The sequence below is a fragment of the Lactuca virosa genome, chromosome 8 (genome assembly GCF_052849685.1).
Source record: "Lactuca virosa cultivar CGN04683 chromosome 8, Lactuca_virosa_CGN04683_v6, whole genome shotgun sequence".
In the NCBI taxonomy this organism is placed as follows: domain Eukaryota; kingdom Viridiplantae; phylum Streptophyta; class Magnoliopsida; order Asterales; family Asteraceae; genus Lactuca; species Lactuca virosa.
In genome coordinates, this window is record NC_136433.1 from 341,719,573 (window position 1) to 341,745,973 (window position 26,401).

Here is a 26,401-nt window from a genome sequence, read left to right on the forward strand (position 1 = left end):
CTTTACGAATTGAAACTTTTGTTTTCTATAATTAACATTGCTAACTTGCAACACTTATCATAATTATCATGCTCCCACTAACATGATGATTATTAGCATAACACTCATGCTCCCACTAGCTTTGACATGTATCCAGAAATCAGTTGGACTTCTAGAAATCAATACTTTATTGACTTTCTTACCAAAGTTCAGACTTCTGATACAAGATGCTTTGGTAAAACTTTATCAAAATCATACACCTTTCCTTAGATAGCACACATGTGTGTCTAAACAATTTCAGAACTATGAAAAGGGATGTCGTAATCATAGTCTCAATTGTTTAGACCATTTCCATTTCTCACAAGTCCATGTTAGTGTGCCGGTTAACCACACGCGCTCCACTAACGACTTTGAGAATGCAAATATCACAATTGTTATCTACTTAAAATATACTTACTGAAAGCATTTCCTCACCATCATTTTCATGAATCGGAGAGAAACCTTATGAAACTTAGATTTTATGGTGTATGTGTTCCTATCGATGTGAATTTGTCAAAACCATAATCACAAGACAAGGTTAGTGACAAATCCAAACTCATATGGACCGAACTTGTGCAATCTTCACTTCTTGCCACTTGGCAGCACAAGGGCCTACCATGTCTTCCAAGTTGTTATGCAACCAATGCAAAACCAACTTTAACTGGAATGGGCACAGAAATAGGAATATGTCAACACAATAGGTTATAAACCTCAAGTCGTGTGCTAGTGATAAACTACAGGTTTTATTCTTGATTAGATCTTGAAACTATTTCAGGATCTTTTAGACTCCCACTGTCCTCTTGACATATAAGACTCTCTTTCCAAGAACCATTCCTTTACAAACAAATATTCAAGAGTTAGTGCGGATTCTTATCAAGATAACACTTCACACAATTGATCTCAGTTGGTCTTCGTCTTATCCAAGACATCACAACTTACCAACTTCAAATGTACAATAATAAAAAACGTCTTATTCTACATTTGACAAGTGTTATAAACCTTCTAAATATTATGTCACTCAAGTTACAATCTTGGAGCATCACTCTAAGAATTGTTTTGGAACGAAGTATGATTCATCTTCTTGATTTAACCATTTCAACAATTCACGATTCCTCTTCTTAGCCAAACAAATGCACTAAGATGTCCTTAGAGAATCAATTGTGATATGGTTTCATAATAACTAAGATAATCATAAAACAAGATACTCAAGTACTCTCCCATCTTTTCAGATTGGAGAAACTTTTATCTTTCTGCCTAATTTGATTCTTCTCATCCGTTCTGCCTTACATTGAAACTTTTCCAATGTTTCAGAATTACACTTAAACTTGTAAGCATAACCATATTTACTAAACTTTAGTAAATCATGACGAATAGTCTTATCGATCTTTGTGGTGGACCTGACCAACGCACACTCAAGTGTACCTGATCCCCTAATCCTTCACTTGACTCACATATACATGTGATCAATGAATTAGTCTTAATTTCCCAAAGATGAAAATTCTCATTCATCATACAATACAAGTTGCATGATTCCAAGTTTCTACCCAACTGAAACTTGGGTGATGAGAATCTTTCCTTGTTTGGTAAATTATGACACTACCACAGTCGAAAGAATCAAATCCATTTTCCAATATTGCTATCAATGGAAACATATAAACATCAATTTCACACAAATGCCACTGTAAGGATATTTTAAAATAAATAAAATCAAAAACTTTTCTTTTATTTTAAAACTTTGCGGAAAAACTTATCCTTACAATGCAAATGCATGTGAAAAACTATGTTGTTATGTATTCCTAAGCAATCTATCACAACTCTTTAAGTAACAGCTCAAAATTCTGATCACCGAACCATGCGACCGAAATCCATCTCCGCGATCAGAATCATCATATTCTTCCTTTAAGCTTCCTCTTCACTTTGATTCTTAAAACATCAAAATGTGATCTAGTTCCATCATGTAATAAGAATCTCCAAATAGGAACTTAATAGAGTTAGATAGTGGAATTTACCTGAAGTAGAGTCAAAACTTTTGACTTTACCATCCTTACAGACTATCAGGTAAATTTGGCCAGCTTCGCAACCAATGTCCCTTCCTTTGTCAATAGAAACCTATGGACTCTTTGGGAATGGTACACAAGACTATCTCAGATTTAGCCTTTCTCTTTACCATTTGGTCAACCGAGTTGACTATGGCCGACCCCTTTCCATTGGGAAGATAAAGCTTTTCTGGATTTCCAATGTTACCATTATATATGTCCTTGGAAGTTTGGGAAGTCGATCTTCCAATCAAATTTGCTTTACCAGCGCTCCAAATCATTGCTGATTCAGCAGCACCAAGCAAATAGGTAAGATCATTAAGGGTCATGTCATGGTCTGTCATATAGTAGCTCTAAAAGAACTCACTATGTGACTTAGAGAGTGATTGAAGAACCGAGTCAACAATCATCTTCCTCAAGACCTTGACACCCTACTCTCCCGACTTGTCAATATGTGACTTCATCTCCAAGATGTGAGCACACATAGACTTTGCTTGCCAATAGGGCTTGAGTGACCTTGAACTTGTGGGTTAGGGAGAATAATTGGAGGAGGTGGAGGAAACAGATTAGGGAAGATCATAGTCGTCTGAACTAGACATCTAAAATGGGAGATATTCAAGTTAGTTGATTTAAGTCCTTAATATAACACCCAATATGAAATATTAAGGCTAGGACCCAACACAATATTTTATAACTTGGAAGAGGGATGTCGTAATCCAAGCTATAAAATATTTGAAGGTAGGCGAATGACGATTCACCAATTTCCACCATGAAAAACGAAATAATTTATTAGGTTTTATTTGGTTTTGAAACTCCTAGATCTTTTGAGATTCATTGAACTTTTAAATGGCATGTTTCAATCTCGATTGTGCCCTCTCAAATTTTGTGACTGGGATGCCGAGGATCACAAAACAACGTGTGAATAACCATGCAAATTCACTTGGTACCCTTAATATTTTCACCTAATCGATGTGCCGGTTAACCACACACGCTCCACCGATCTATGATAAACACTAAGTTACCCTTCGCCATTCTTACTAGTCCATGTTAGTGTGTCGGTTAACCACACACACTCCACTAACGACTTGGTAAGGTACAAAGTGTAAATTTCATGGGTTAGCACCAAATTCACATTTTCCTAAGTAACTAATATTGGGAATTTATAAGTGTTTAGTTACTTAGTATTTATCATTAATACTTTTAATGAAGGGAGAATTATAGTCTTGTCAAACCCGTTCGGCTAACGACCCTCCACCAGTCAAGGAAGCGGTAGGTGAGAGTGGACACCCATTAAACTGCCATTTTATAGGCAGTAACCTTATACCCCCCTTATAGACCGGCTTCGTGAATGAGGCCTACTAACGGTAAGACTGACTTTGTTCTTATACATACATACATATATATATATATATATATATATATATATATATATATATATAACTATGAACTATTAATATTATAATAGTATAAGGGTTGAATTTTAACTTTTAAAAAACTCTAAGGGCTTAACTTGGAAATAAAGTATTCATGGGGGGAAACTTTACAAATTCCAAAACTCGAGGGCAAGTTTTGAAACTATTCAAAACTATTCAATTCCATAACTTATGTGTTTAAAGTAGTTTTAATTCAAAAAACTCTCCAAGTTCCATAACTTGAGGACAAGTTATGGAAGACTTTAAACTATTAAAAAAATATGACTTTTCTTTATTCATAACCTATGGAAATATTTATGAGTTTTATGAATCTTAAATGTGACTTTTCATATAACTTGAGGACAAGTTAAAAAAACACATTTTAGAACCAACTCTTAGATTAATTTGGATTGAAAACAGCAATTTCACATAACTTTTCTATTAATCTAAGCAACTCATAAGAACAAGATAATTCAATCAAACTTTTTCATATGATTAGCCTAACCATTAAACTAAAAAAAACATGAATCTATTGACAATTATCTTTGAAATTGGATTAGCATGAACATTACCACATCAAAAACAGGTTTATAAGTTGAAAAACAGTTTAGGGTAATGTTCCTAGTCCAATTCCAGCCAAAACAGTCGAAGATATGCTGTCTGGGGTTCCAACTCGTCGAGTGCATGAACCAACTCGACGAGTTGGATGAGTTTAGCCTTGGACTCGTCGAGTCCCTTCATGGACTAGGCGAGTCTGCTGAGCAGACAGCAACAAACTTCGTTTTTTTAGCCAATTTTGCAAGTATAACAAGAAAACAAGCCTAGGCTCTGATACCACTGTTGGGTTTTGGTATAATACAACATCCTATGGTGCACATACAACCCTAAATACCTTGGATCTATGTTTTCACTAATTATACATGCAAATGGTTTCCAAGGTATTGAACCTATAGCTAGCATGCAATTGTCATACAAACTACATAAAATACTAGATAGAGTAACATACCTTTTGTGTGGCTGGAATTCTTGATGTATTTGTCCTTAAGAACTTAGCCCCAATAGTGTGGAAGCCTCAAATGAAGTCACAACACATCAAGGAAAAAGGTAGGACTTGAGAGAGAAACTCCATGCACTCTAAAACCTTCATGAACTCCAAGAACATGCACACACACTAGTGGTGGCGGTTTTTAGGTCATAACATATGTATTTATATGTGTTGAATTCTAAGAGTCATGGGTATAACCCAAACCCATATCCATGGGTTTTATGATCCATGGTTCATGTGGCCCAACTCTTTATGTATCCATACATAAACTTGGTCCAACATGGATCATAAGCCCAACACATAAAAATATAACTAATTACCATAATTAGTCCCCATAGTTTTAATTAGTCTCTTTTGATCACTAAATTAATTCCAAATTAATTCTTGATCAATACTAATTAAAACATATGATTTCATATTAATATATTACAACTTATAATATATTAATAAATCATATATAACCTCTTCTCTCAAAAGTCCATCCTAACAAATTGTCCTTATAATATGCAACACAAATGGACCATGCTACTATCGGGTCAAATACATACCAATAATAGTTATGGGCTTAGACACCTAATCCAACACAAGGTTCCCCGTCAATTCCTTATATGGGTTCAAAAGATTGGGTTTCACTTCCATCACGGTCTCATGATGTTAGATCATTAACACAGACTTTTGACATGCCTAAGTCATGATTGGTTTGATCGATGACCTCTCGGACATATGTCATTGTGTGTGAAATGTGTTAGAACTTTGTGATGAAAAAGATTGGTTTTGAGAAACGAATTGTACCTCTATTAGTTTCAGACCAAACAGTGAACTCTTAACTCATGTGAAAAGAGTAAGGTAGCTCAATGGACTAATGTGAATATAAGCCTGACTTGGGAAGAAATTTTCGTATGAAAAAATTCATCAAGGCTTTCGTAAACACACATTGAGTCTTTAGATGCTTGAGTCGACATGCTGCAGCATGCTTCTAGGGACAGTCTAACTAATACATAGTTGTTGAAATTTTACATTCCCATAGAAATGCAAGCATAACCCTTGAAAAAATTTTGTGTATTCTACACAAAGAAAAGACAAAGAACAAAATAACAAAAATCTTTTTGATATTTTTGATTTTTCAAACAGAAAGAAAATATTTGTGTTTTTGTAAGTTTTTCGAAAAAGAAAACAATGAGCAAGAGAAAATCTTTTTGGAATTTTTTTGATTTTTCGAAAATAAGACGACAAAACAAAAATAAAATTTTTTTGTAGTTTATGATTTTTCGAAAATAAGGCTAAGATATAAACTAATGAAAAACATTTTTACAAACATACAAAAATTTGTAAACTAACGAAAATTTGATAATCTTACGAAAATTTTGACAAAGTAACGAAAATTTGACAATCTAACGAAAATTTAACAATCTTACGAAAATTTAACAAATTAACGAAAATTTTGTACCACTTATCCAACATGCACATTGTCGAATTCGAAGCGTGTCGAAGCGTTGACTATGAACAGTAACCTCTGAATAAAGTATTATTACCTCTGAATCGACACTTATGTACAACACTCCTTTGTTATACATTCAAAATCATCCCTGCAACTGAACTTGCTTTGATCATTCCCAAACCTGTCAAAATTCGAACAAATGATTTTTCGTCCAAAGCTTTTGTAAAAATATCAGCAAGCTGATCAGTTGTTTTTACAAAATGGACTTCAATGTTTCCATCTACCACATGATCTTTGATAAAATGATAACGAAGAGCAATATGTTTTGTTTTCGAATGTTGTACTGGATTATGACAAATTCGTATAGCACTTTGTGAATCACAGTACAATGGAATCTTTTTCATATTCACAGCATAATCTCGCAACTGACTCTGGATCCAAATGATTTGTGATGTACAAGCAGCAGCTGCAACATATTCAGCTTTAGCAGTGGAAATCGAAACACACGTCTGCTTCTTCGACTGCCAACTAACCAACTTTCCATCCAGAAATTGACAACCACCACTTGTGTTTTTTAGATCCAAAGTACACCCTCCTAGATCTGCATCTGAAAATGCCTGAATGAAAAATCCTGTTTTCGAAGGATATCACAATCCTAACGAAATTGTTCCCTTGAGATAACGAAAGATATTCTTCACAGCTGTTAAATGTGGTTCTCGTGGATTTGCTTGATACCTAGCACAATTACATACAGAAAACATGATATCAGGTCTACTTGCAGTAAGATAAAGCAATGAACCTATCATGCTCCTGTATAAGGTAAGATCAACAGCAGGCGTTTCTAACGAAGGTGATAGCCTTGTGCCAACCGCCATTGATACCCTTAACTTCGTGCTATTTGTCATTCCAAACTTTTCGAGAAAATTCCTTGTATATTTTTCTTGATTGATGAAAATGCCTTCTCTGCTTTGATAAATGTTTAAGCCAAGAAAATTATTGATTTTACCCATCATGCTCATTTCGAATTGGCTTTTCATCAAATTTTCAAATTCACTAGACAAAGCAGGGTCAGTAGAGCCAAAAATAATATTGTCGACATAAATTTGAACAAGCATTAGATGATTCCCAACTTTCTTTCGAAATAATGTGGGGTCAACTGATCCTTGTTTAAATTTCGACTGTTTTAAGAAACTGGTAAGGGTTGCATACCATGCTCTTGGTGCTTGTTTTAACCCATATACTGCTTTATCTAAAATATACACATGATCAGGATGCATTTCATTTACGAAACCTGGAGGTTGTTCAACGTAAACAGTTTCTTCAAGTTCACCATTGAGAAAAGCACATTTCACATCCATTTGATAGACATCGAAATCCTTGTGAGCTGCATAAGCTAAAAATATTCGAACAGCTTCGGGTCTTGCGACAGGGGCAAAGGTTTCTTCATAATCAATCCCTTCTTGTTGCGAATATCCTTTTACAACTAGTCATGCTTTATTTCGTACAATATTTCCATCCTTGTCGGTTTTATTTTTGAAAATCCATTTTAACCCGACAATCGAAACATTTTCAGGTTTAGGTATTAATCTCCAAACCTTGTTTCTATCGAATTCAGCCAGTTCGGATTGCATTGCAACAACCCAATCTGAGTGTTCCATTGCAACCTTAACTGTCTTTGGTTCTATTTTTGAGATGAAAACATTAAACATGCAATATTCTTGATGAGTATTTAATACTTCATTCTTTGCACGAATTTGAGCTCTTGTTAATACTCCATCTTGAGGATTCCCAATGACTTGATCTTTCGGATGAGTCCTTGTCCATTTCTCTAACGGTGGACATGCCGGATCAAATTCCAAAGGTGCATCTTCGTACATCTCTTCATTTTCTGATCCTGCAACAGAAAGATTATCATTAATTTCGTGAAAATCATCATTTTGATCAAGACATATCGTCTCATCATCATTATGTCTATTTTCGACAGAATTATCATGTTGATGCTCCCCCTCAACAACTTCATCCATTCTCCCATTCTCCCCCTCGAAATAATGCTCCCCCTCAACCAAAGTATTCGAATCCAAGTGCTCCCCCTCCACTGGATTATTATGCATACTTTCGTCAACTTCTGGAGAATTCGTTGTTGAAATCCTATCATCAAGAGTTTGAGGAATTTCCAATTCATCAGTATGCTTCAAAGATTCAAAGTGATGATTATCATTTGCATGAACTTCAGCATCCACAGCCCTGTCAGGAATACCAAAAATTAAATCATAATCAAAATCAGATGAATTCACAATTTCAGATTCATTTGTTGATTCATTAATAATTGGCTTTTGTTCGAATTGCTTTTCAACTTGTTTGACATAATAGTCATCGAAGGTAAGATTGAATGTCTCTTTGACTTTTCGTGTTCGCTTATTCAACACCCTGTATGCCACCGAGTTGTGCGAATATCCCAAAAATATTCCTTCGTCAGCTTTCGCTTGAAATTTCGAAAGATTATCCTTGAGATTCATTATAAAGCACCTACAACCAAACACATGAAAGAATTTAACATTTGGTTTTCGGTTATTGATAATTTCATACGGTGTGATATTAAAACGTCGATGAATAAAAGAACGATTCTGAGTAAAACATGCTGTTGACACTGCTTCTGCCCATAGATATTGAGGAAGATTCGCATATGTTAACATGGTTCTGGCTACTTCGCAAAGTGACCTGTTTCTTCGTTCAACTACACCATTTTGCTGTGGTGTATATGGTGACGAAAAGTTATGCGAAATCCCTTTCTCGATTAAGTACGAATCCAACATATTGTTTTTGAACTCAGAGCCATTATCACTTTTGATTTTTCGGACATTCTTTTTCAAACTCATCTCAATTTTCTTGATAAAATCAATCATTGTTTGAGCGACTTCAGATTTTAACCTGAGAAAATACACCCAAGTGAATCGAGAAAAATCATCAACAATAACCAAAATGTACCGTTTCTTGTTAAGAGTTTCAACAGTTGATGGTCCACAAAGGTCAATATGAAGAAGTTCCAACGGTTCCACAATTTTCGAATCTATCACAATTGGATGTCCTTTCCGATGTTGTTTCCCTTGTTCGCAAGCTGCACATAAGGTATCATTGTCAAACTTTAGTACAGGTAAACCTCGAACAAGATCATCAACAACCAATTTATTCAAATTTCGAAAGTTTAAGTGTGATAAACGTCGATTCCATAGCCAGCTGATATAAGAGGAAGCTTTCGAAAGTAAGCACACTGAGGGTTTGCCGATGATTGGTTTTAGATCAAGAGTAAACATATCACCATAACGTTTTGACTTCAGCAACACTTCGTTTGTTTCAACCTTTGAGATAATACTCCCTTCTTCGTTAAATACAACTTGATTTCCAGTGCCCACAACAAGTTGTGAAACACTTATCAGATTATGTTTCAGACCTTCGATATAAGCAACACGGTTTATAGTAAACTGTCCATTTGTTACTTTCCCATAGCCTTTCACTTGACATTTATGATTGTTTCCGAACTTCACAACACCAGCATTTTCCAAGCTTCGAAAATCTCTCAGGTTTTCCTTTCGTCCAGTCATGTGACGTGAGCAACCACTATCAATATACCATTTCTCATCATATTGCTCGTCACATAGCACCTACGATCAATGAAAGAATTTAGGTACCCAAGGTTGTTTGGGTCCTTGGAAATTAGTTTTGAAAACATAATGAAATACAGAACTTTTAACCCAATCACAAACTTTAGTTTTGAGACTATCAATTAAGTCCACATCACTAGGTAAAGGAACAGAAACATAAGTTTTTGATAGTTTGGGATTTTCACTGACACATGCCTTCGTCTTTTTAGATTGTGTATGAACATGTTTTTCTTTCGAAACCGGTTGCCAAGTTTTTACCGAAACATTAGAATCTTTTGAAGATGAGCTTTCAGTTGACGAAGTATTCACATACTGCTCATAAGCTTCGTGAATTTGTTGTTGAGAATATTTCCTTGATTGATACATTCGTCCTTTTCCTTCAAGCCAATGATCAATGTTTTTTATTAGAAGAAAATCGTTGTGGTTAGGGTTGATTTTGAACACTCTTTGAGGTATTTTTATTATCTTTGGAAAACGTTGTTTTTGGAACTTTCGAAGAATTTGGTTTTGGTGAAAGTTCAGATTTAATCTTATTTGTTTGAGCGGGATTTTTCTTTTGATCTGAATAAAGTTCTGAATTTGAAGACTTATTCTCAACAGATTTAGTCTTTGTGTTTTCAGTCGTTTTCAATGTCAAACCATTTTGTTTCTTTCGATACTCCACGGTTTGCCAAAAAATCTTCTTTCGAGCTTGCCTTTTTGAAATTTTATTTTCTTTTGAAAACTTGTCAATTTGTTCTTTAAATTCTTTGGAATTTAATTTGACAACAATTTCATTTTCCACAACAACCTCTTTTGTAACTTCTTTCACAACTTTCGATTTTTCAACTCATTGGCGTTGTGGTTTTTGTCTTTGAAAAACATACAAATTCTTTGTGAGATTATTTTCGACAGTGTTTTGATTTGAAAAGAATCCTTCGTCTGTTGTTTTCTTGTTGTCATATTTGACCATTTTATTGAATTCTGGTTTAATGTTGTCAACGTTTCCAGTAGTGAAAAACACTTGATTTGGAAATACAACATCATCAATACACTTGAAATTTGGATACACCACTTGATTTGTTTCTAAATAATGGGCTCCTTTTTCAGACAACACTTTGTTGAAATTTTCAGTGTCCCCAAACACTTGATCAACAACAAAACAGGGAATTTCAGTTTCTTTCAAATCTTTGTTTGATGAGACCTTTTTGTGCGAATCGTCTTCATCATTTTCATCATCACTGCTATCCGTTTGACTATCTTGGATATCCACAAAATCGGGATCACAAACTTTCGAAGTTGAAGGTTTGTCAGTGTCAATCTCAACCACCAAATCCTTAAGTTTTTCTTTCCCTTTAGATTTTGATGCAACATTAATGACAGACAACTGAGAACAATCAACATCCTCAATATCACTAATTTCGCTAATATTATCAGAGTTATCTTCAATATCGGCAAAATTAGATTGAGAATCAGATGTTGAATTCTCAGTCTTTTTCAAAATTTTGATTTGTTCTGATTTTGTCAAAGTATCATTCACAATGTTAACTAATTCACTTGAATCAAGACATTCGTCAATTTTGACAATTCTATAAGCATATCTATCATCAGGAATTTTGTCAAACTCAGCAATATTTTTCTCACAATCATACGAAATATTATCAACATTCGCTCTCTCATATGCTAGAAAAGGTAATAATTTCCTATGTTGCTCCTTGCTAATTTCACACGAATGATGTAATGCAGTTAATTTGCCATAGAGACGTTTAGCAGAGTTACAATATATGTTTCGTTGTGCTAATAAGAGTTTTACATCACTAGACAACGAATCTCTATCATACATATTGTTCGTTATTTGCAATTCTAAACTCTCTATTTTTATGTTCTTGACATCTAACTTCTTATGAACTTCTATCAACTGAGAAGTTGATTTCTTAGCCTCATTGCTAGCAGATACAACCAAAGCATCGAAATAAGCAACAGTATCATCAAAAGCAATTAGATCAAAAGCATATGCACTTAAAGGAATATTGAATGATTGAAGAATATTAAGTACCTTAGTTGTCATTGGAGACTTATCAGCAGATTTCGACACAAAGCATCAGTCCGTCACCTCTTCGTCCGAATCTTCCTCTAGCTTCGCATACATGGCTCCATGCGTAGGATTACGCATTTCTTCATCGTCTGAGCCCGAAGACCAGATTTGATACGTGTCATCATTCTCCTGTTCACCTTGAGCCACTAAAGACAAATTTTTCACCTTCGTACGTACTTCTTCCAACCTCTTCACATAATACGCTTCGTCTTTTACCCTATTCTTTTTCTCATCCTTCTTACGAAGCATGCAATCATTTGCTAGATGATTTGCTCTGTTGCAATAATGACAATCCATACCAGAATCTCCTTTCAGTTTCTTCTCTTTCTTCTCCTCATCACCCTTCCCATCATTCTTCTCATACTTCTTCTTCTCCTCTCCAGCAGTCTTGTTCACGAAACCTCCTTTTCCTTCACTTTGCTTCACCTTTGGATTAAACGGTTTCTTAAAAAACTTATTGACTCGGTTGTTTGAGTAAAAAGCTATTGCCTCATCATCCGAATTCATGATAAACCCCTCTTCATCATCAGAATCACCTTTTTCGACTGCTTCCTTTTCAGACACTTTAGAGACAAGTGCTAATGGACCTCCCAGACTAAGCTTCGACTCTTCTGCCATTTCGTTCACTTCACTTTCGTGAGTTTTCAGTTGATTGTACAAATCATTCAAAGAAGATGTGTCGAAACTCTGTTGATTTTTCACCATCATGCTAACACTCCTTCATTCTTTACGGAGTCCCATAACGAAGGTGAGATTGAATTCCATAGTAGACCTTGTGATTCCATAACGATTGCATTTGTAAATCAATTCGTTCAGCCTATCATAATAACTTTCAATCGTTTCACCATCTTTTTGCTTGAAATCCTTCAACTCAATCAAACAGTGCTTAACTGAATTAATTTTCGTCTTTTCACTACCTTGAAACTTTTCTTTGAGATTATTCCAGATTTCTTTTGCAGTTGTACAACTTCTGACATAGTTATACACAACTGGAGGCAATGCACCACGTAACTCCCTTATGCATCGTTTTTCAAGTTTCTTCATTCGATCAGTTTGAGCATCAACACTCGTAGTACCAGACGAAGATCCGATAGGTTGAAGATTCGTCGGAAGAGTACCATTTCCTGAGATGCAAGACCAAAGCTCTTCATCGAGTCCATTCAAGTAATTTTGCATACGATCAGACCACTGATCATAGTATTCCAGAATGAGCATAGGAATCTTAGTTGAAGATCCTAGCAGATGAGAGTATGAAGTCATCGAGTTGAGATTGAAGTTCGCCATTGATGTACGGAAGAAAATTTTTGAGAATTTTTGAGAGATTAAAGAGAATATGAAAGCAATTTGCTGAATTGATCAGAGATATCAAGTAGAACACTCGGTTCAACAAATCAGTTGCAGAATCAAATCACAACTGAAGATCTAGAACGCTTTTTCACGTCAAAAGGTGCGGAACTTTTTGAACCAAAAATTTGATTCAAAAACCTTTTGAATCAGAGTGAAAATCAGATCGCAGACTATGATTCCTGATACCAATTGTAGAAGTGTAGAATCAAGTATTAATCAAATCAGAGTTAAACGAATATAGATTGAACACACGATGTAAATATGATCTGGTTTCAGCTCTATTATGCTTTCAACTGTTACAGAGAGTTCATAGACAAGTTCATACAAAGACTCTTATCTAACTCTAAGTAATATCCCTATTTATAGGAAACATGAAAGCACACAAAAAATTACAAGGACTGAACAGTACGCTTCGTTACAAATGTGTCTCGTAAAATAAACTTATAACTTCGACATATTACAACAGGTCCTCGACCCTTACAAAGCTTACATCCCCAAAAGGCCAAAATGCAGGTGTTACACAAGCTGCTCAAAATGTCCTACGGAACATACATGAGTGAACTTATTTTACGGGAATCATGTCTGACACGAGATTTATCGGTTCGATTTTGTATTTATATTTTCTAACCTTTCTGTAAATTTTGCATTCTATAATAAGTGCAACAATTAAGTTAAATAATTTTATAACAGATTGAATTTTAAATTTAAAGCACGTCGGTTTCTAAAACCATAAACTAAATTTTTAAATGGTTTCACTTGTTGCTTTAGATGGTTGCAAATAATGTGGAGGGACCACAAAACAAACCCCTTTGGGGATCTAATAAATCAAGCTTCGTGAACTACTTAAAGTCATTGAATTTCTGTTTATGAATTCAAGAATCCACGATGCAATTGCAAATACAACACAAATAGACTGTGTGTTTCCCATGAAAACTAAGTACAAGTCAAGATAAAAAGGGCAACACCATGTGACTCAACAGAAGCCGAGAGTGAATGTTGTAGTGACCCGTAATCTTTCCCACTCCAAACCTCTTTGCATGAACATGAGCCAAAATTTATCATAGGAAATGCCTTTGAGAGATTTGATATAGTTGTGGAAATAATTGTTTTTGAAGTATTCAGATTGAAATAAGCAAGATACACCTCTCCTGAAACATTACAATATCGGGTTGATGATATGAATAGGTTAACAAAACTAAAGGTTAATGGTGTTCATGAGGCGTCCACAATACGTAAGTGATCATTTGAGTTCAAAAACCGAATCTTGTAAGAGTGATTTAAACATTTACCTTTCTTTCCGGTAGCAATCCATGAGCGAACTCCTCCGGGACCCACATTGGCTTTTGTTTCTTTGATAGAAGCACATGAACCCGAATAACTATTCACAAGTGTTCCATTGCTGTTTAGCTCCCACATCTAAAAACAAAAAATCAACAATCAAATAATGCATCACGTTTTATCGATATAAAAGATTTGCTCTCTCACCTCCTAAGAGGTGTTTAATGTTCCAACTCATACCTGGTTAGCATCCGGTCTGCAAGGAAAAAATGACGCTCTCTTATGCTCCTTTGAAGTAAGTTTCCGTTTGGATGAAGTATCAAAGCAAAACCCATCCCTATTTCTTGCATGTAGGTGAAGCTTCCCTCGATATTTTTCTCTATATGTAACTTCATCTCTAAAAAAAAAGAAAAAAAAAAGTTAGCATCAATAAATTATTGACCTTTATGTTAAAATAACCCTCTTCTCTCCCAAAGGTTCGAGTCTCAGTAGTTAGTTGCAGTGTGGGAGTGTTAACTCCAATATGGATTGGGCTCCTTCTGGCTATTGGGCCCTTATGCTAGCCAGAGTGTCCCTGATTTACCTCTCACATGATGGTCCTAGGGCAGACAGTGTGGGTCAGCTCAGACAGTGTGGGTCAGCTCAGGGGTTGCTGGAAGAATAATCTTTTTTAGCAGAAAAAAGAATGCTCTACACATGAAAGAGGTTTAGGAAATTACGATTGTAAAAGAGGGTCCGATTTGTAGAGACAAAAAGGTTCGAAATTTTTGGTTCTTGATGGCCATCTCCAACAAACTTGTTCAAGATCCGCATCAACTGCTTTCACAAACCACCCTTTGGCTTTGGAATCATGACAACTCGAGAGCCCTAAAATGAGTTTTTCTGATGCACCCGTGTCTTTTAGACTTCTAGTTTGAAAGTGTGGACCTTGTTTCAAGAATTGGAATTCAGCCGTGTTGGTAATGTAAGGAAACTGTAGACAATACGATACAATTGTTAGACCAAGTTTGACTTTTAAGAGTCAACTTACTTACTTACCCTTCAACTTCCAAAATATTGAGATTTGTTTTCTTTACATAGTAAAAGATAACAAATTACAAAAATTACAAGTTGACCTTTTTTTAGGTGATGAAGCAAGTAATTAAGTAAAGGAATTAGTGGAAATAGTAAAACATGCCTCCTTATTGTTTGAGCTAAAAGAGTTGATTTCCAGTAGTGTTGGGTTTGTGATTAGTCGATAAGTTGCATCATCGAGCTTTCTCATATCTCCTCCAAACATTAAAGGTGATCGAGCCATTGACCACAAAGTCATCTGCAAATTGTAAAAAGTCAAAGAAAGTCAAAATTTAAAAAGAATGAACAAATTTGATTCGATTATCTTTAGAGAAAGAACGAAATCAACCCACCTGAGTTTTTTGCTCGTCTAGAGTAAGTCTTGACAACCTGTGTGGACCAACATTGACTCCTACAAATAAAACTTAATTAATCGATTTGGTATTTCATTAGCTCTTTACAAATTAAAAAAAAAAAAAGAGATCTGGTTTTTTTGTTTTATAAAATTAAAATTATTAATTGAAAATTTGAGAACGAAAATTAACCAGGGTCAGTAAGCCATCCTAGTGGAAGCATATCTAAATCAGGCCATGAGTTTCCCAGCAAACCTCCGCCTCCTATCATACTAGCAGCTGCAAAATCTCTAAGAAACAAGAAAATTTTCCAAATTAATTAAAAATGATACGACTTGGGTTATATTTTATTGGAAATCGACTTTGTTTAAATTGTTTGAAATTTCTGTGAGAGACAAAATTGGATTTGGTTCGACTTCATAACAAGTACTAGAAAAACAGAAATGTTGTTAAATTACGACTTGATTCATAACAAATTTCAATTCAGAAAATAATGCGGTTGACTGAAAAAGTCAACAATGTATACACATTACCTTGAAACATCAAAATGGGCTGCAACATCTCCCCAATTATCCCAGTCATCACCAGTGACTCTATACATGTTCACAAGGGTTGAAACTTGCTGAGCCATGACTGGTGTGGCACTTGTTCCAGGTGAGAGTGAATAAAGAATTGGACGATTAAGCCCCTCCAAAATCTGCAATCGTTATTTGTTAAGGCCTGAAGGATGAGGAGGGCATTCATGTCATTTGCACACACAAGCTTTTGAGGACTATTTTCGAAGATTTGCAAAGAAAAAAGCTTTCTAGGGCTATTTTTTATGATGAGGATAACGAGGGCATTCACGTCTTTTGCACAACAAATGCAGTACAACATATTTTGTCATGTCTTGTCATGCGTGATAAATGGGGTAAAAAGGAGATAAATTCATGTACCTCTGAAACAATCGTTATCTCACTTAGCTCAAAATCATCACCAAACACACAGTCGTGTTTTACTGTTAAAAGACACAAGCAACCATTATATTAGGTGATTCTTAAAATGAATCTTTTTGCTATGTTTAAACCATTAATAGAACATATTTGTTGTTACAAAGGTCAAGAACATGAAATTGTAAGTTTGACATAATGTCCCTTTAAAAATGTTTGACCATTGGGAAAGTGTCTTGCATACTTTTAATAATGACAAAATAAGGGAATCATATGTATTCACATCAAAATCATTTCTCTCTGTAATGACAATCAAAGATAATGAGATATTCTAGCTTAAAAAGTTTATAACAACCCTTCACACATTGTGGGCTACAAATAACTTGCACCATAGTTTCAAATATGGAGCTAGTGTAGAAGATGGAAGAAGTGTTATTTAAAGAATAGTGAGAAACTTACAAAAATCGACATCCCATTCGGCATATTGATGATAAAGGGACTTTAAAAAGGCTCTTCCAGCTCCTAATGTAGTGTCCACACTCATGAAACCATTTTTCATCCAACCACAAGACCTCTCTTTCAATCCTATATCCTTTGCATGCCAAACCTTTCCGGCTTCTGTGTACGCTTTTCCCTATTCATAATTCAAATAATGTTTAAATAAACACATTTTAGGAGGTGTGCTATTAGTCAAATGTCTAAAATACCCTTCAACAATAACCAAATCAAGAATCTTGTAATGTCCTTCAAAGAAAGACGATTAAAATTTGCTCCCACTATTGCATGAAATTGCAATGTTTGACCAAGCACACACTTTTAGGGAAGTGTTTTGTTAGTCAAATGTCCAAAATACCCTTCAACAATAGCAAAAGAAAGAATCTTGTCGACCTAAATAAGTATTAAAAAATGCATCTTTCCATTTTGATTCAATACTTTTAGGAAAGTACTCAACCATCAATCAAATGTTTGAAATAAGCCTTCAAAAAACAATAAGTAAAGAATGTCGTGAAACAAAATCTCTATCATCAATCTCGTAAGTCGTAACTATGAAATTTTATTTATCAAATGTCTGAAATACTCAAATGCACTTCAAAAAATGATAAGATAAAAGAATCTTGTAAACCAAAATCATCATCATCACAATTTGTAATTTTTAGTGAAACATTGTAATAGCAACTTGGGAAACTTCCCATAACTATGAAACCTTGAAACAAGAGCTCTTGCAATTTTCATGGGTAATAATTAAAGTACACTATCTATATTAGTAAAGGCAAAGTACATTGCTACCCTCAACTAACAAATGAAGAACATAAAACTAAACTTCATCCTATGTATGTAACCTTATGATAAAACTACATAGATATTGAATGGAGACTTTAAATCAAATAAAATATTTCATCTTTTGAGCTTAAAATTTTAGGAGTAATACCGTTGTAATGTCTAAGATAGGGGTGTTTGCATTCACGGCTTGTGTGCTTATGCCTCTCATAATATGGAACCCAAACTTCAAACCCATGTCATGAACTTTCTTGGCTACTTCTTTGAACCCTTTGCCACCTTTTGATGAAGGCCACCTACGTGGGTCCGGACTCATCCTCCCCCATTCATCAATCACATCGAATCCAAGCGAATCAACATAAGCACCATGGACTAACTTTCTATACCAAAGGTAATCCACAACCGCATACTATAACAAAATCAAGAAATCACAAAGAGAAAGGGTTTAAACAACAATGCTTATGTTAATTCAAGAATATCGTTTTTGGAGAACTATTTGACTATTTTATTGAAAGTCTGAAATACCCTTTATCAAATTCAAGAAATCACAAAGAGGTAGAGTTATAACATCGATGTTTTTCAATGGAAATAGATGATTCTTGGAAATGGTTGTTAAATTCAAGAATGTCGTTTTCAAGACATGTTTGAGTAATTTATCAAATATTTGAAATACCCTTTAATGATCACAAAGGAAAGAAGCACACATCAACATCATACACATTTTGTGAAGATGACAACGGGCAAATTGGTAATTGTAACTTCAAATTCTTCAAAAGTGGAAAAGTTGTGATTTTTATGGGCCGAAAATCATAGTTTTATATAGACGTTTGACTGTTTATAGAATATCTAAAATATTCTTTTGAAATTAAGAAAGAATGAAGCCCACATCAATATCTTCTATCTTTTTGTGATGATGAAATTGGGAAAATAGGAAACTATAACTTGGGACTATTCCAAAATGGAAAAGTTTAAATTTTTATGGGATGGAGGGATTATTGGTAAGACCTCATAGCCATGAGCATGCAATTTCTGTGAAATAAGTTGAGCATTTTGAAGAAACTCGTCTTCAGAGATTGTCCAACAAAACGAATCGTATGAATTCCAACCTCTAGGTGGTATGCTAGCATGGATTTCTGATAAGACCCTGAAACAAAAAAATATTTCTAATAATTATACAATCGAGCATCTTAAATCATGTTAATATTAAAAATCCACCACAACAAGCGCATAATCCAAAACCAAAAAGAAAAAGGGGGAAAAAAAAGACACATTGCAGTTAAAGCAAGATTTAGAACTTCAACTTATGCTTAAAGAGGAGCATTCCTTTCAAATTATATCAAATTGACAAGGATTTCAAGAAACGTAAGTAGTTATAAAGTAGTTGTTTCAAAAACAAGAAATAACAAATTTGTACAACTGATAACTGATTATCTAATTCGTATTTCCAAAAAAGCACGTTAAACACACACCCCCTAAGTTCTCGTTTTATAGATTAATGTTGTCATAAACTAATTATCCATAAAGGCATAAACCATCAACTCTTATTCATTTAGATATTATGAATTGCTCTGTTTTGACTCTGGAAAGTCAAAAGCAACTCTCATTTTGAGCTGAAGGGGAAAAAGGCTGTGTTTAAATCAAATTCAAGAACAAACCCGTTTAAAGTAGCATAAAAGATTCAGTTTTTTCACTGTTTTTTGCACAAAAAATAAAAGATCTCCTTCCATTAGATTAGTGTTGTCACGTATTTGAAACTAATCGTGATTCTTGAAAGTCAAAATTAATGTCAGCTAGATCACTAGAACCGAAAGCAAACCCCACATTTGAATTAATCGAATTCAAGAAAAAGGTATTGCTATTCTACAATTATTTATCAAATAATCAGACAAAATTTCTATTATCGTAAGCTTTTACAGCTTGATTCAGGGAACCCATATGAATAAGACCAAAAATAAACCCATTTCTGTTGATTAAATTTAAGAACACGAATTCGAATGTCAGACTCTTTTGTTTTTGACCAAATATGGGTAAATAAATGACATGGTTTTAATTCCAATCACTGTAAGGTTGAACAGCATGAAAGAGAGAAAGAAAGTACCTTTCCGAGGAAAAAACGAAGACGATGAAGATGAATGAGTAGATAAGCTTATTCATGGCGTCACTGGTGTTTGACTGATCGAAGGTAGGAATCAAAATTTATAATGGGAACGATTGAAAGCGACAAGGATAGAAATAAGATATAACGAAACGACGTCGCAGAAGAGGTGGAGGACTTATCGGCGTGATAAGACGATAGTTTGAGGAACTCTGGAAGACATTTTCGTCGGCTTTTGCCGGCGGTGATAGCGTAGTTTTAACTTCTCCGGCGAGGTGTCGCTGTCGTCGGTGGAGGACATTGGGTTGGTCAGTAGTGGGGACATATAATAAAAGGCCGCTCAGTGTTCGATTCTTGTTAACACGCGTGTCAATAGCTTGCATCATAGTACTCTCACTCGTGTCAAGAGTTTTTGTCCATAGTAGGGTTATAGACAAAACTATTTCCCATTCTTTAAAACTATTTACTTTTTAGTATTTTTTTCATTTTTGTTTAATTTTTCAGCTTTTCTTAATGTTTTTTTATTTTAAATATATCCAACTTTTCTCCATTTCTTTTTTATTTCACATTTTTACTGTTTTTCTAAATAATAATTTTTTTTTCAAACTTTTAGTGTTTTTTTAAATAAAAATTTATATTTATATTTTTTATTTTTGTTTTTTATTTTAAATATCTATTTTTTACATACAATTTTTTAGCCATCATAAAATTAAACATACAATTTTTTCATCATATTAGTTATAACAGCAGCTTGAGAGATTATAGAAAAATCATCATTGTCAATCATATCTATAATAGAATTCATCTACAAAACAAATAAAAACAAACAAAAACTAATAAAAAACTAATAGAATTCATCTACAAAACAAATAAAAACAAACAAAAACTAATCAAAAAACTCATCATGTCATCTATGACAACAAGAAAAAAGAAACAAAAACTAATCAAAAATTGCTTATATCATCTATGACAACAAGAAAAAAGAAACAAAAACTGATCAAAATTTGATTATATCATCTATGACAACAAGAAAAAAGAAACAACAACTAATCAAAAATTGATCATATTATCTATGACAACAAGAAAAAAGAAACAGAAGTAAAAATTGCAATCAATTCCATCTAAAAACATCAAAAAACAAGCTGTGACATATACAAAAAAATCAAACAGATGCAGAACTTGATCTTCAATTCGGTGGAGAAGGATCAAAATCAAGAAAAAATGAGAGTGCAATGAATTAAACAGAAAAAACTACAAAAAACGAGAAGGAAAATAGGTTGCATACCTTGAAACCGGCGAGTTTATGGAGGCGGTAGGAGGACGGCGACGGGCAGAAGAGGTTGCAGGTAGGTGGCCGGCGTAGGAGGAAGAAGCCACAGGCGGCTGGCTATGGCGGATGAAGCCGTTGGCTGAAGAAGACGATTGAAGCCCTAGCCTGTTTTCGTTTTTTTTTTTTTTTCTGTACGCTGTTCCGTTCCAGCATGTAGGGAGCGTTATTTTTTTTTTGTTTTTAATCATAAAAAACAATAATAATAGTTTTAAATTCAAAATAATACTAATAAGGTAAATAGTTTTGAATGTATACTAGAATGGGAAATAGTTTTATGTATAACACTAATATGGATAAAAACTCCTCGTGTCAATACTTTTAATCAAGGCTATCAATATTAGATCCTATAACCAAGGACGAATCTAGAACCAAAAACTACATGATTACTTATGTAAATAAAACTAAAAAAATATGAAAGTGTAAAAAATACTAACGGTGACGGGTCAGGTTGTATGACTAAAATATTTAAACATCATTTCAATAGTTATAATAAAGTTCTTACAATTGAACCCTACGAGGTCTTATATCTTGAAACATTGTCACAATTGCATCGTTACCAATACCTTTTAAAACATTTTTTTCAATATAAGACACTAAACTATCACTCAAAAACTGATCACTCATTTTGTTACGTATATCAGTCTTTATCAACTTCATTGCTGAAAATGCGCGTTCTACACTTGCTGTTGCTACGGGTAAGATCAATGCAAGTTTCATAAGAAGGTAAATCTTAGGAAATATTATATGCTTCTTTTCTTCAACCATCTTTTTGGAAAGGTCTCCAATACTCTTCAAATCATTAAATCGTTCATCTTCTCGCACATCTTTAATGTAATTTCCAAGTTCCACTTCAAGAACTCGAAGATCATATTCTGTTGGAAACTCTTCAGGATAAAGTGAAGCCATTTTCATTATTTTTTCTAAATCAAAGGCTTTGAAAGATTCACTTGGGCACAAACAAGCAATACAAAGAAGTAAATTCGTGTTTGCTTCATTAAAGCGATGGTTCAGCTCTTGAAGTTGCATATCAATCACCTCCTTAAATACATCAACTTGATAATGGTGCAAGTTGTTAACCTTAAAAAAAATATATACACATATATTAATAACTAACGATAAAACACAATAAATTTATAAATCAATGTGGTAGTTGGTAATAAGAAACATTACTAACATGTGAACCTCTGCGACGACTGTATCCATTAAATATATTCATCTTCCAAATCCACAACTTTAACTTCGTTTTTAGCACAAAACAAAGTAACTTTCTCTAAAAGTGGTTCCCATCCTACATCCCTAATTTCTTGAATTGCTTTTTTTGAACTACTTACTTGATTCATGGCATTTATGATATCTTGGTCTTTTCTTTGTAGTATTGTATTCAAATGATCTGTCACTCCCAAGATATCAATCGTCAAATGTAGACAAAACACAAAATCAAATGATTTTAACCATTTTAAGATGCGGATTGCTTCAGCTCTACGATCACGATCACTATCAAATTCACCAAGGTCTTCAAGTACATCACAAATGGAAGCATATATGGTTTGGATATTTAATAAAGATGCAAAATGAGAACCCCATCGAGTATCAGACGGTCGTTTAATACCGACTTCTTGATTCAAACCAGTACCACTCTCAAGCTCACCTAAAATAAACCACATAAGAAATGAATTAGTCGAATAATTAGCATAAACAAATGAACATAAACCAAATAAACCATACCTTCAGCCAATGCTTCCATAACTTTATCTGCTTGTTTTTTTCTTAACTTAGCTTGTCGTTTGTAAGAAGATCCAATAATATTTAACAGCCGAGAAACCACATCAAAAAAATCATTAACCGTCGTGTGATTCTTTGCAACAAACACTAGGGCTAACTGTAATTGGTGAGCAAAACAATGAACAAAGTGTGCAGATTTTGTTTCATTCATAATCAAAGTCTTCAATCCATTGAATGCACCACTCATATTACTAGCACCATCATAGCCTTGTCCTCTAATCCTACTAGGACTCAAATTCCGTTTTGAAAGCATATCATAAATGGTAGCCTTTAGTGACAAAGCTGAAGTGCCATTAACATTTCTAAGGCCAACAAACCTTTCTACAACTTCACATTTTCTATTGACAAATCGCAAAACCAATGCCATTTGTTCTTTACATGACACATCACGTGACTCGTCTACTAAAATTGCAAAAAAATCATTTCCAAGCTCTCCCATAATAACATTTAAAATTACATCTGAACATGCTTGCACAATATCTTTCTGGATTTCACCGCATTTCATTTGTGTATTTTTTGGGGCATTCTTTAACACAACACGATCTACAACATCACATCGATCGGCTAACCACTGTAATAGTTCAAGAAAGTTACCTTTATTATCCGAGTCTTCTTTCTCGTTATGACCACGAAATGCTAACCCTTGCTGAAGTAGGAACCTAACACAATCAATTAAAGCATTCAAACGAATACGATATTCTTTCTCTTGTAAAGTAGTTTGTTTCTCAAAAGCAGACGTGATTGATTGTCTTTGGTTCATCAAACTTTGGCACTTTTGGACAGCAATAATGTGTGGAGTTCCTTCTTTGTGTTTATCTATTCCTGATTTCCTATTCTAGGCCTTGAATCCAGATTTTACAAAATGATATGATCCACCTTGATTTGGTATACTAGATTTGAATAGATAACAACATAAACAGAATGCAGCATCCTCTTTTATACTATATTCTAACCAATATTTATTATCATCAAACCAAGATTGAATAAATCTTCGAGGTTTACCTCCAAAATCACGTGGTGGGAATTTATGGTTTAGAGGTTGGAAAGGCCCTTTTTGCAAGTATGCTCTTCTAATTTCATTTCTTTGGTTTACATGATAGAACTCTATACTTGGTCGTTCAAACAGATCAACAGGTAATGAGTTTAAATCCACCTTTGTATACTTATGTTGTTGTTCGTTATCTGCTTTCTTTTTATAAAACTTATGCAAAGACATTGTTAATTCAATGATTCTTTATTCTTGATTCTGAAATTGAATTATGAAATTGTATGTTACAAGAGTCTCAAACTAATAACCATTATCAATATTTTGTTATCAAATATACATATCATAAAATCAAAACAATAACAACTTAACAATGTCCTCAAATTTCAAGTCAAAATAAATTGTGAAATTGAATGGATATTAATCAAATTTTAAGAATGTTAATCAACTAATCAAGACAAGAATTCTAAATAATTACACTGATATGTGGGTCATTTAACTACACATTAATCTAATTAAATTCAAGTATTACTCTCATGATGTTTGCTAGTAAGTAATAAATACATGTTCTTCAAATAAATGAATCAATATTCAATCATTATTCGTATAAAGTTAAAAGCCTGTTGTTGTGGTGGACGATTAGTGAATTATACAAATCAACGAATCAACCATAATTAATACAAAATTACAATTTAAAAATACAAACCTGTTGAGTGTTGATCACTTGGCTACTTTCGCTGGAGTCTAACTTAATTACTAATACTAGGCTCTAATGCTCTATAATGTTGTGGCTGGAATTTGGACGAATGGAGAGAGACGACAGTCGGCACAAGGTAGCCGACATTCTGTTTCTTTTGCCAAAATTAATTACAAAATCCTTTTTTTTTCAAAAATAATTAGATTGGGCTGTGGATTAATGAAAGTGGGTTAAGATATTAGGCTGTTAAATATAAAATATATGGGCTAATGATAAGTATTCTTTTGCCAAAAATAATTAGGTAGGTCATTTGATAAAAATTAGGTAGTTCCTAAATTTTTTTTATACATCCTTGTTCTATTAAAAAAAAAAAATAGGTCCTAGGATCCACCTTGTGACATGCTACCTACGCCCCTGCCTATAACATCGTTTTTTTCCCTTGCAAAACGTTAACAGTAAGATCTTATTAGAAATAGTTTACAATATAAAATAGTGAAATAAATATTTTAAAACATAAAAACACATCTTCAATATATAATTTAAAGATAAACAATTCAAATTAAGTTTTATATGATGTATATTCGATTCATTTAATTAGCCTAAAAAATTCAGGTATGATTTTGAATTGATTTGTCTAGGTGAGATTGTACGATCCTGCAACCGGTCATAAAGATAAAATATGAAAAATTTCAAATAATTTATGGATAAATAAAAAAAAGTTTAGTAATTAAATATAAACAAGTTGAAGTTCAGTGACTAAATATGAACAAAACTAAAAGTTCGTTACAATGGAGGTCATATATGTCTGCACAAGGTTGCAGAAATCACTCGACGGTGGACTGGGTCAAGGAATTAATCGGCTAGGCGGGGATTAATCGGGAACCATTAATTATTAAAAAATTAATAAATATAACATTAATCCTAAGAATATAAGTAAACAAATTAACAAGTTAATAAATATAACATTAATCCTAAGAATTAAAAAAAATTATCACACAATTATATAAACACCATACAAAATTCAAATTAAACATAAATCAAAATTAAACAAAAAACATATTAATAAAAATACATTGTTATTTCTTGTATTTAAGCCTTACAAAAACAATCGTACATAGCTGTGAAAAACAACCTGAACTATATGTTTATATGGATCACATTACATGTATACAACCTAATTCATTAATAATGAAAAAGATTGAAGCAATTGATAAATGAAAACAAATAAAACTATAACAAAAAGATCAAGGTGCAAGGTAAACTGGCAACATATATCTTTTTGTTTCTTTAATATTAAATGTTTTTAAAGGTCCACAAGCACGAAGTGTACTACAAAGAAGACATCTCCTGAAAAACCATTCAAGCCTTAATGATAGACCCACATTTTTGGTATATGTCTGCCGAATTACTACCCACAAAAAGCTCATAACAAAACCCAAACCTTAAGAGCAACACAATGGATTTGCTTCCCAACTTAGATAGATTTGAGAGACGAGCAAGCTTGAATCACAATGGAAAACACAAATTGGTTTGGAATTTCACCATAGACGCACATTTCATAAAAATGGGGTGATTGTTTTTGTGAACTTAGA

The 26,401-nt window shown here is 33.7% G+C and overlaps 3 protein-coding genes across 3 annotated transcripts; all 3 read right to left on the reverse strand.

Moving 5' to 3' along the window:
* Nucleotides 1-13,819: 13,819 nt before the first annotated feature.
* LOC145132172 (Melibiase family protein) lies at nt 13,820-20,353 on the reverse strand. The gene is made up of 13 exons (XM_079066868.1): nt 20,019-20,353; nt 18,926-19,064; nt 18,072-18,329; nt 17,102-17,276; nt 16,649-16,710; nt 16,247-16,410; nt 15,906-16,003; nt 15,714-15,772; nt 15,485-15,619; nt 15,027-15,280; nt 14,548-14,704; nt 14,319-14,445; nt 13,820-14,177 (listed from the first exon to the last, which is right to left on the reverse strand). The coding sequence occupies exons 1-13, from the start codon at nt 20,072-20,074 to the stop codon at nt 13,963-13,965; spliced, it is 1,899 nt and encodes a 632-aa protein (XP_078922994.1). The 5' UTR covers nt 20,075-20,353; the 3' UTR covers nt 13,820-13,962.
* A 516-nt stretch (nt 20,354-20,869) lies between these two features.
* Nucleotides 20,870-22,548, reverse strand: LOC145131839 (uncharacterized). Its single transcript, XM_079066487.1, has 4 exons — nt 22,528-22,548; nt 21,848-22,422; nt 21,301-21,450; nt 20,870-20,873 (listed from the first exon to the last, which is right to left on the reverse strand). Exons 1-4 carry the CDS (start codon nt 22,546-22,548, stop codon nt 20,870-20,872), a joined length of 750 nt encoding a protein of 249 aa, XP_078922613.1.
* LOC145132897 (uncharacterized) lies at nt 21,861-24,938 on the reverse strand. The gene is made up of 4 exons (XM_079067850.1): nt 24,819-24,938; nt 23,071-23,786; nt 22,520-22,993; nt 21,861-22,422 (listed from the first exon to the last, which is right to left on the reverse strand). Exons 2-3 carry the CDS (start codon nt 23,630-23,632, stop codon nt 22,548-22,550), a joined length of 1,008 nt encoding a protein of 335 aa, XP_078923976.1. The 5' UTR covers nt 23,633-23,786; nt 24,819-24,938; the 3' UTR covers nt 21,861-22,422; nt 22,520-22,547.
* Between the last annotated feature and the right edge of the window lie 1,463 nt (nt 24,939-26,401).

Coding starts and splice junctions, on each gene's coding strand:
- LOC145132172 (XM_079066868.1), bottom strand. CDS start 20,074: ATGAATAAGCTTATCTACTCATTCATCTTCATCGTCTTCGTTTTTTCC. Junction 16,411..16,648: donor AGATAACGATTGTTTCAGAG/GTACATGAATTT, acceptor TAACGATTGCAG/ATTTTGGAGGGGCTTAATCG. Junction 16,004..16,246: donor GCCCATTTTGATGTTTCAAG/GTAATGTGTATA, acceptor CTTGTTTCTTAG/AGATTTTGCAGCTGCTAGTA.
- LOC145131839 (XM_079066487.1), bottom strand. CDS start 22,548: ATGGATACAGTCGTCGCAGAG. Junction 22,423..22,527: donor TGGATACAGTCGTCGCAGAG/GTTCACATGTTA, acceptor ATTTTTTTTAAG/GTTAACAACTTGCACCATTA. Junction 21,451..21,847: donor AGACCTCGTAGGGTTCAATT/GTAAGAACTTTA, acceptor AAACGAAAACAG/GCTAGGGCTTCAATCGTCTT.
- LOC145132897 (XM_079067850.1), bottom strand. CDS start 23,632: ATGAAATGCGGTGAAATCCAGAAAGATATTGTGCAAGCATGTTCAGAT. Junction 22,994..23,070: donor TATGGAAGCATTGGCTGAAG/GTATGGTTTATT, acceptor GGTTTATTTTAG/GTGAGCTTGAGAGTGGTACT.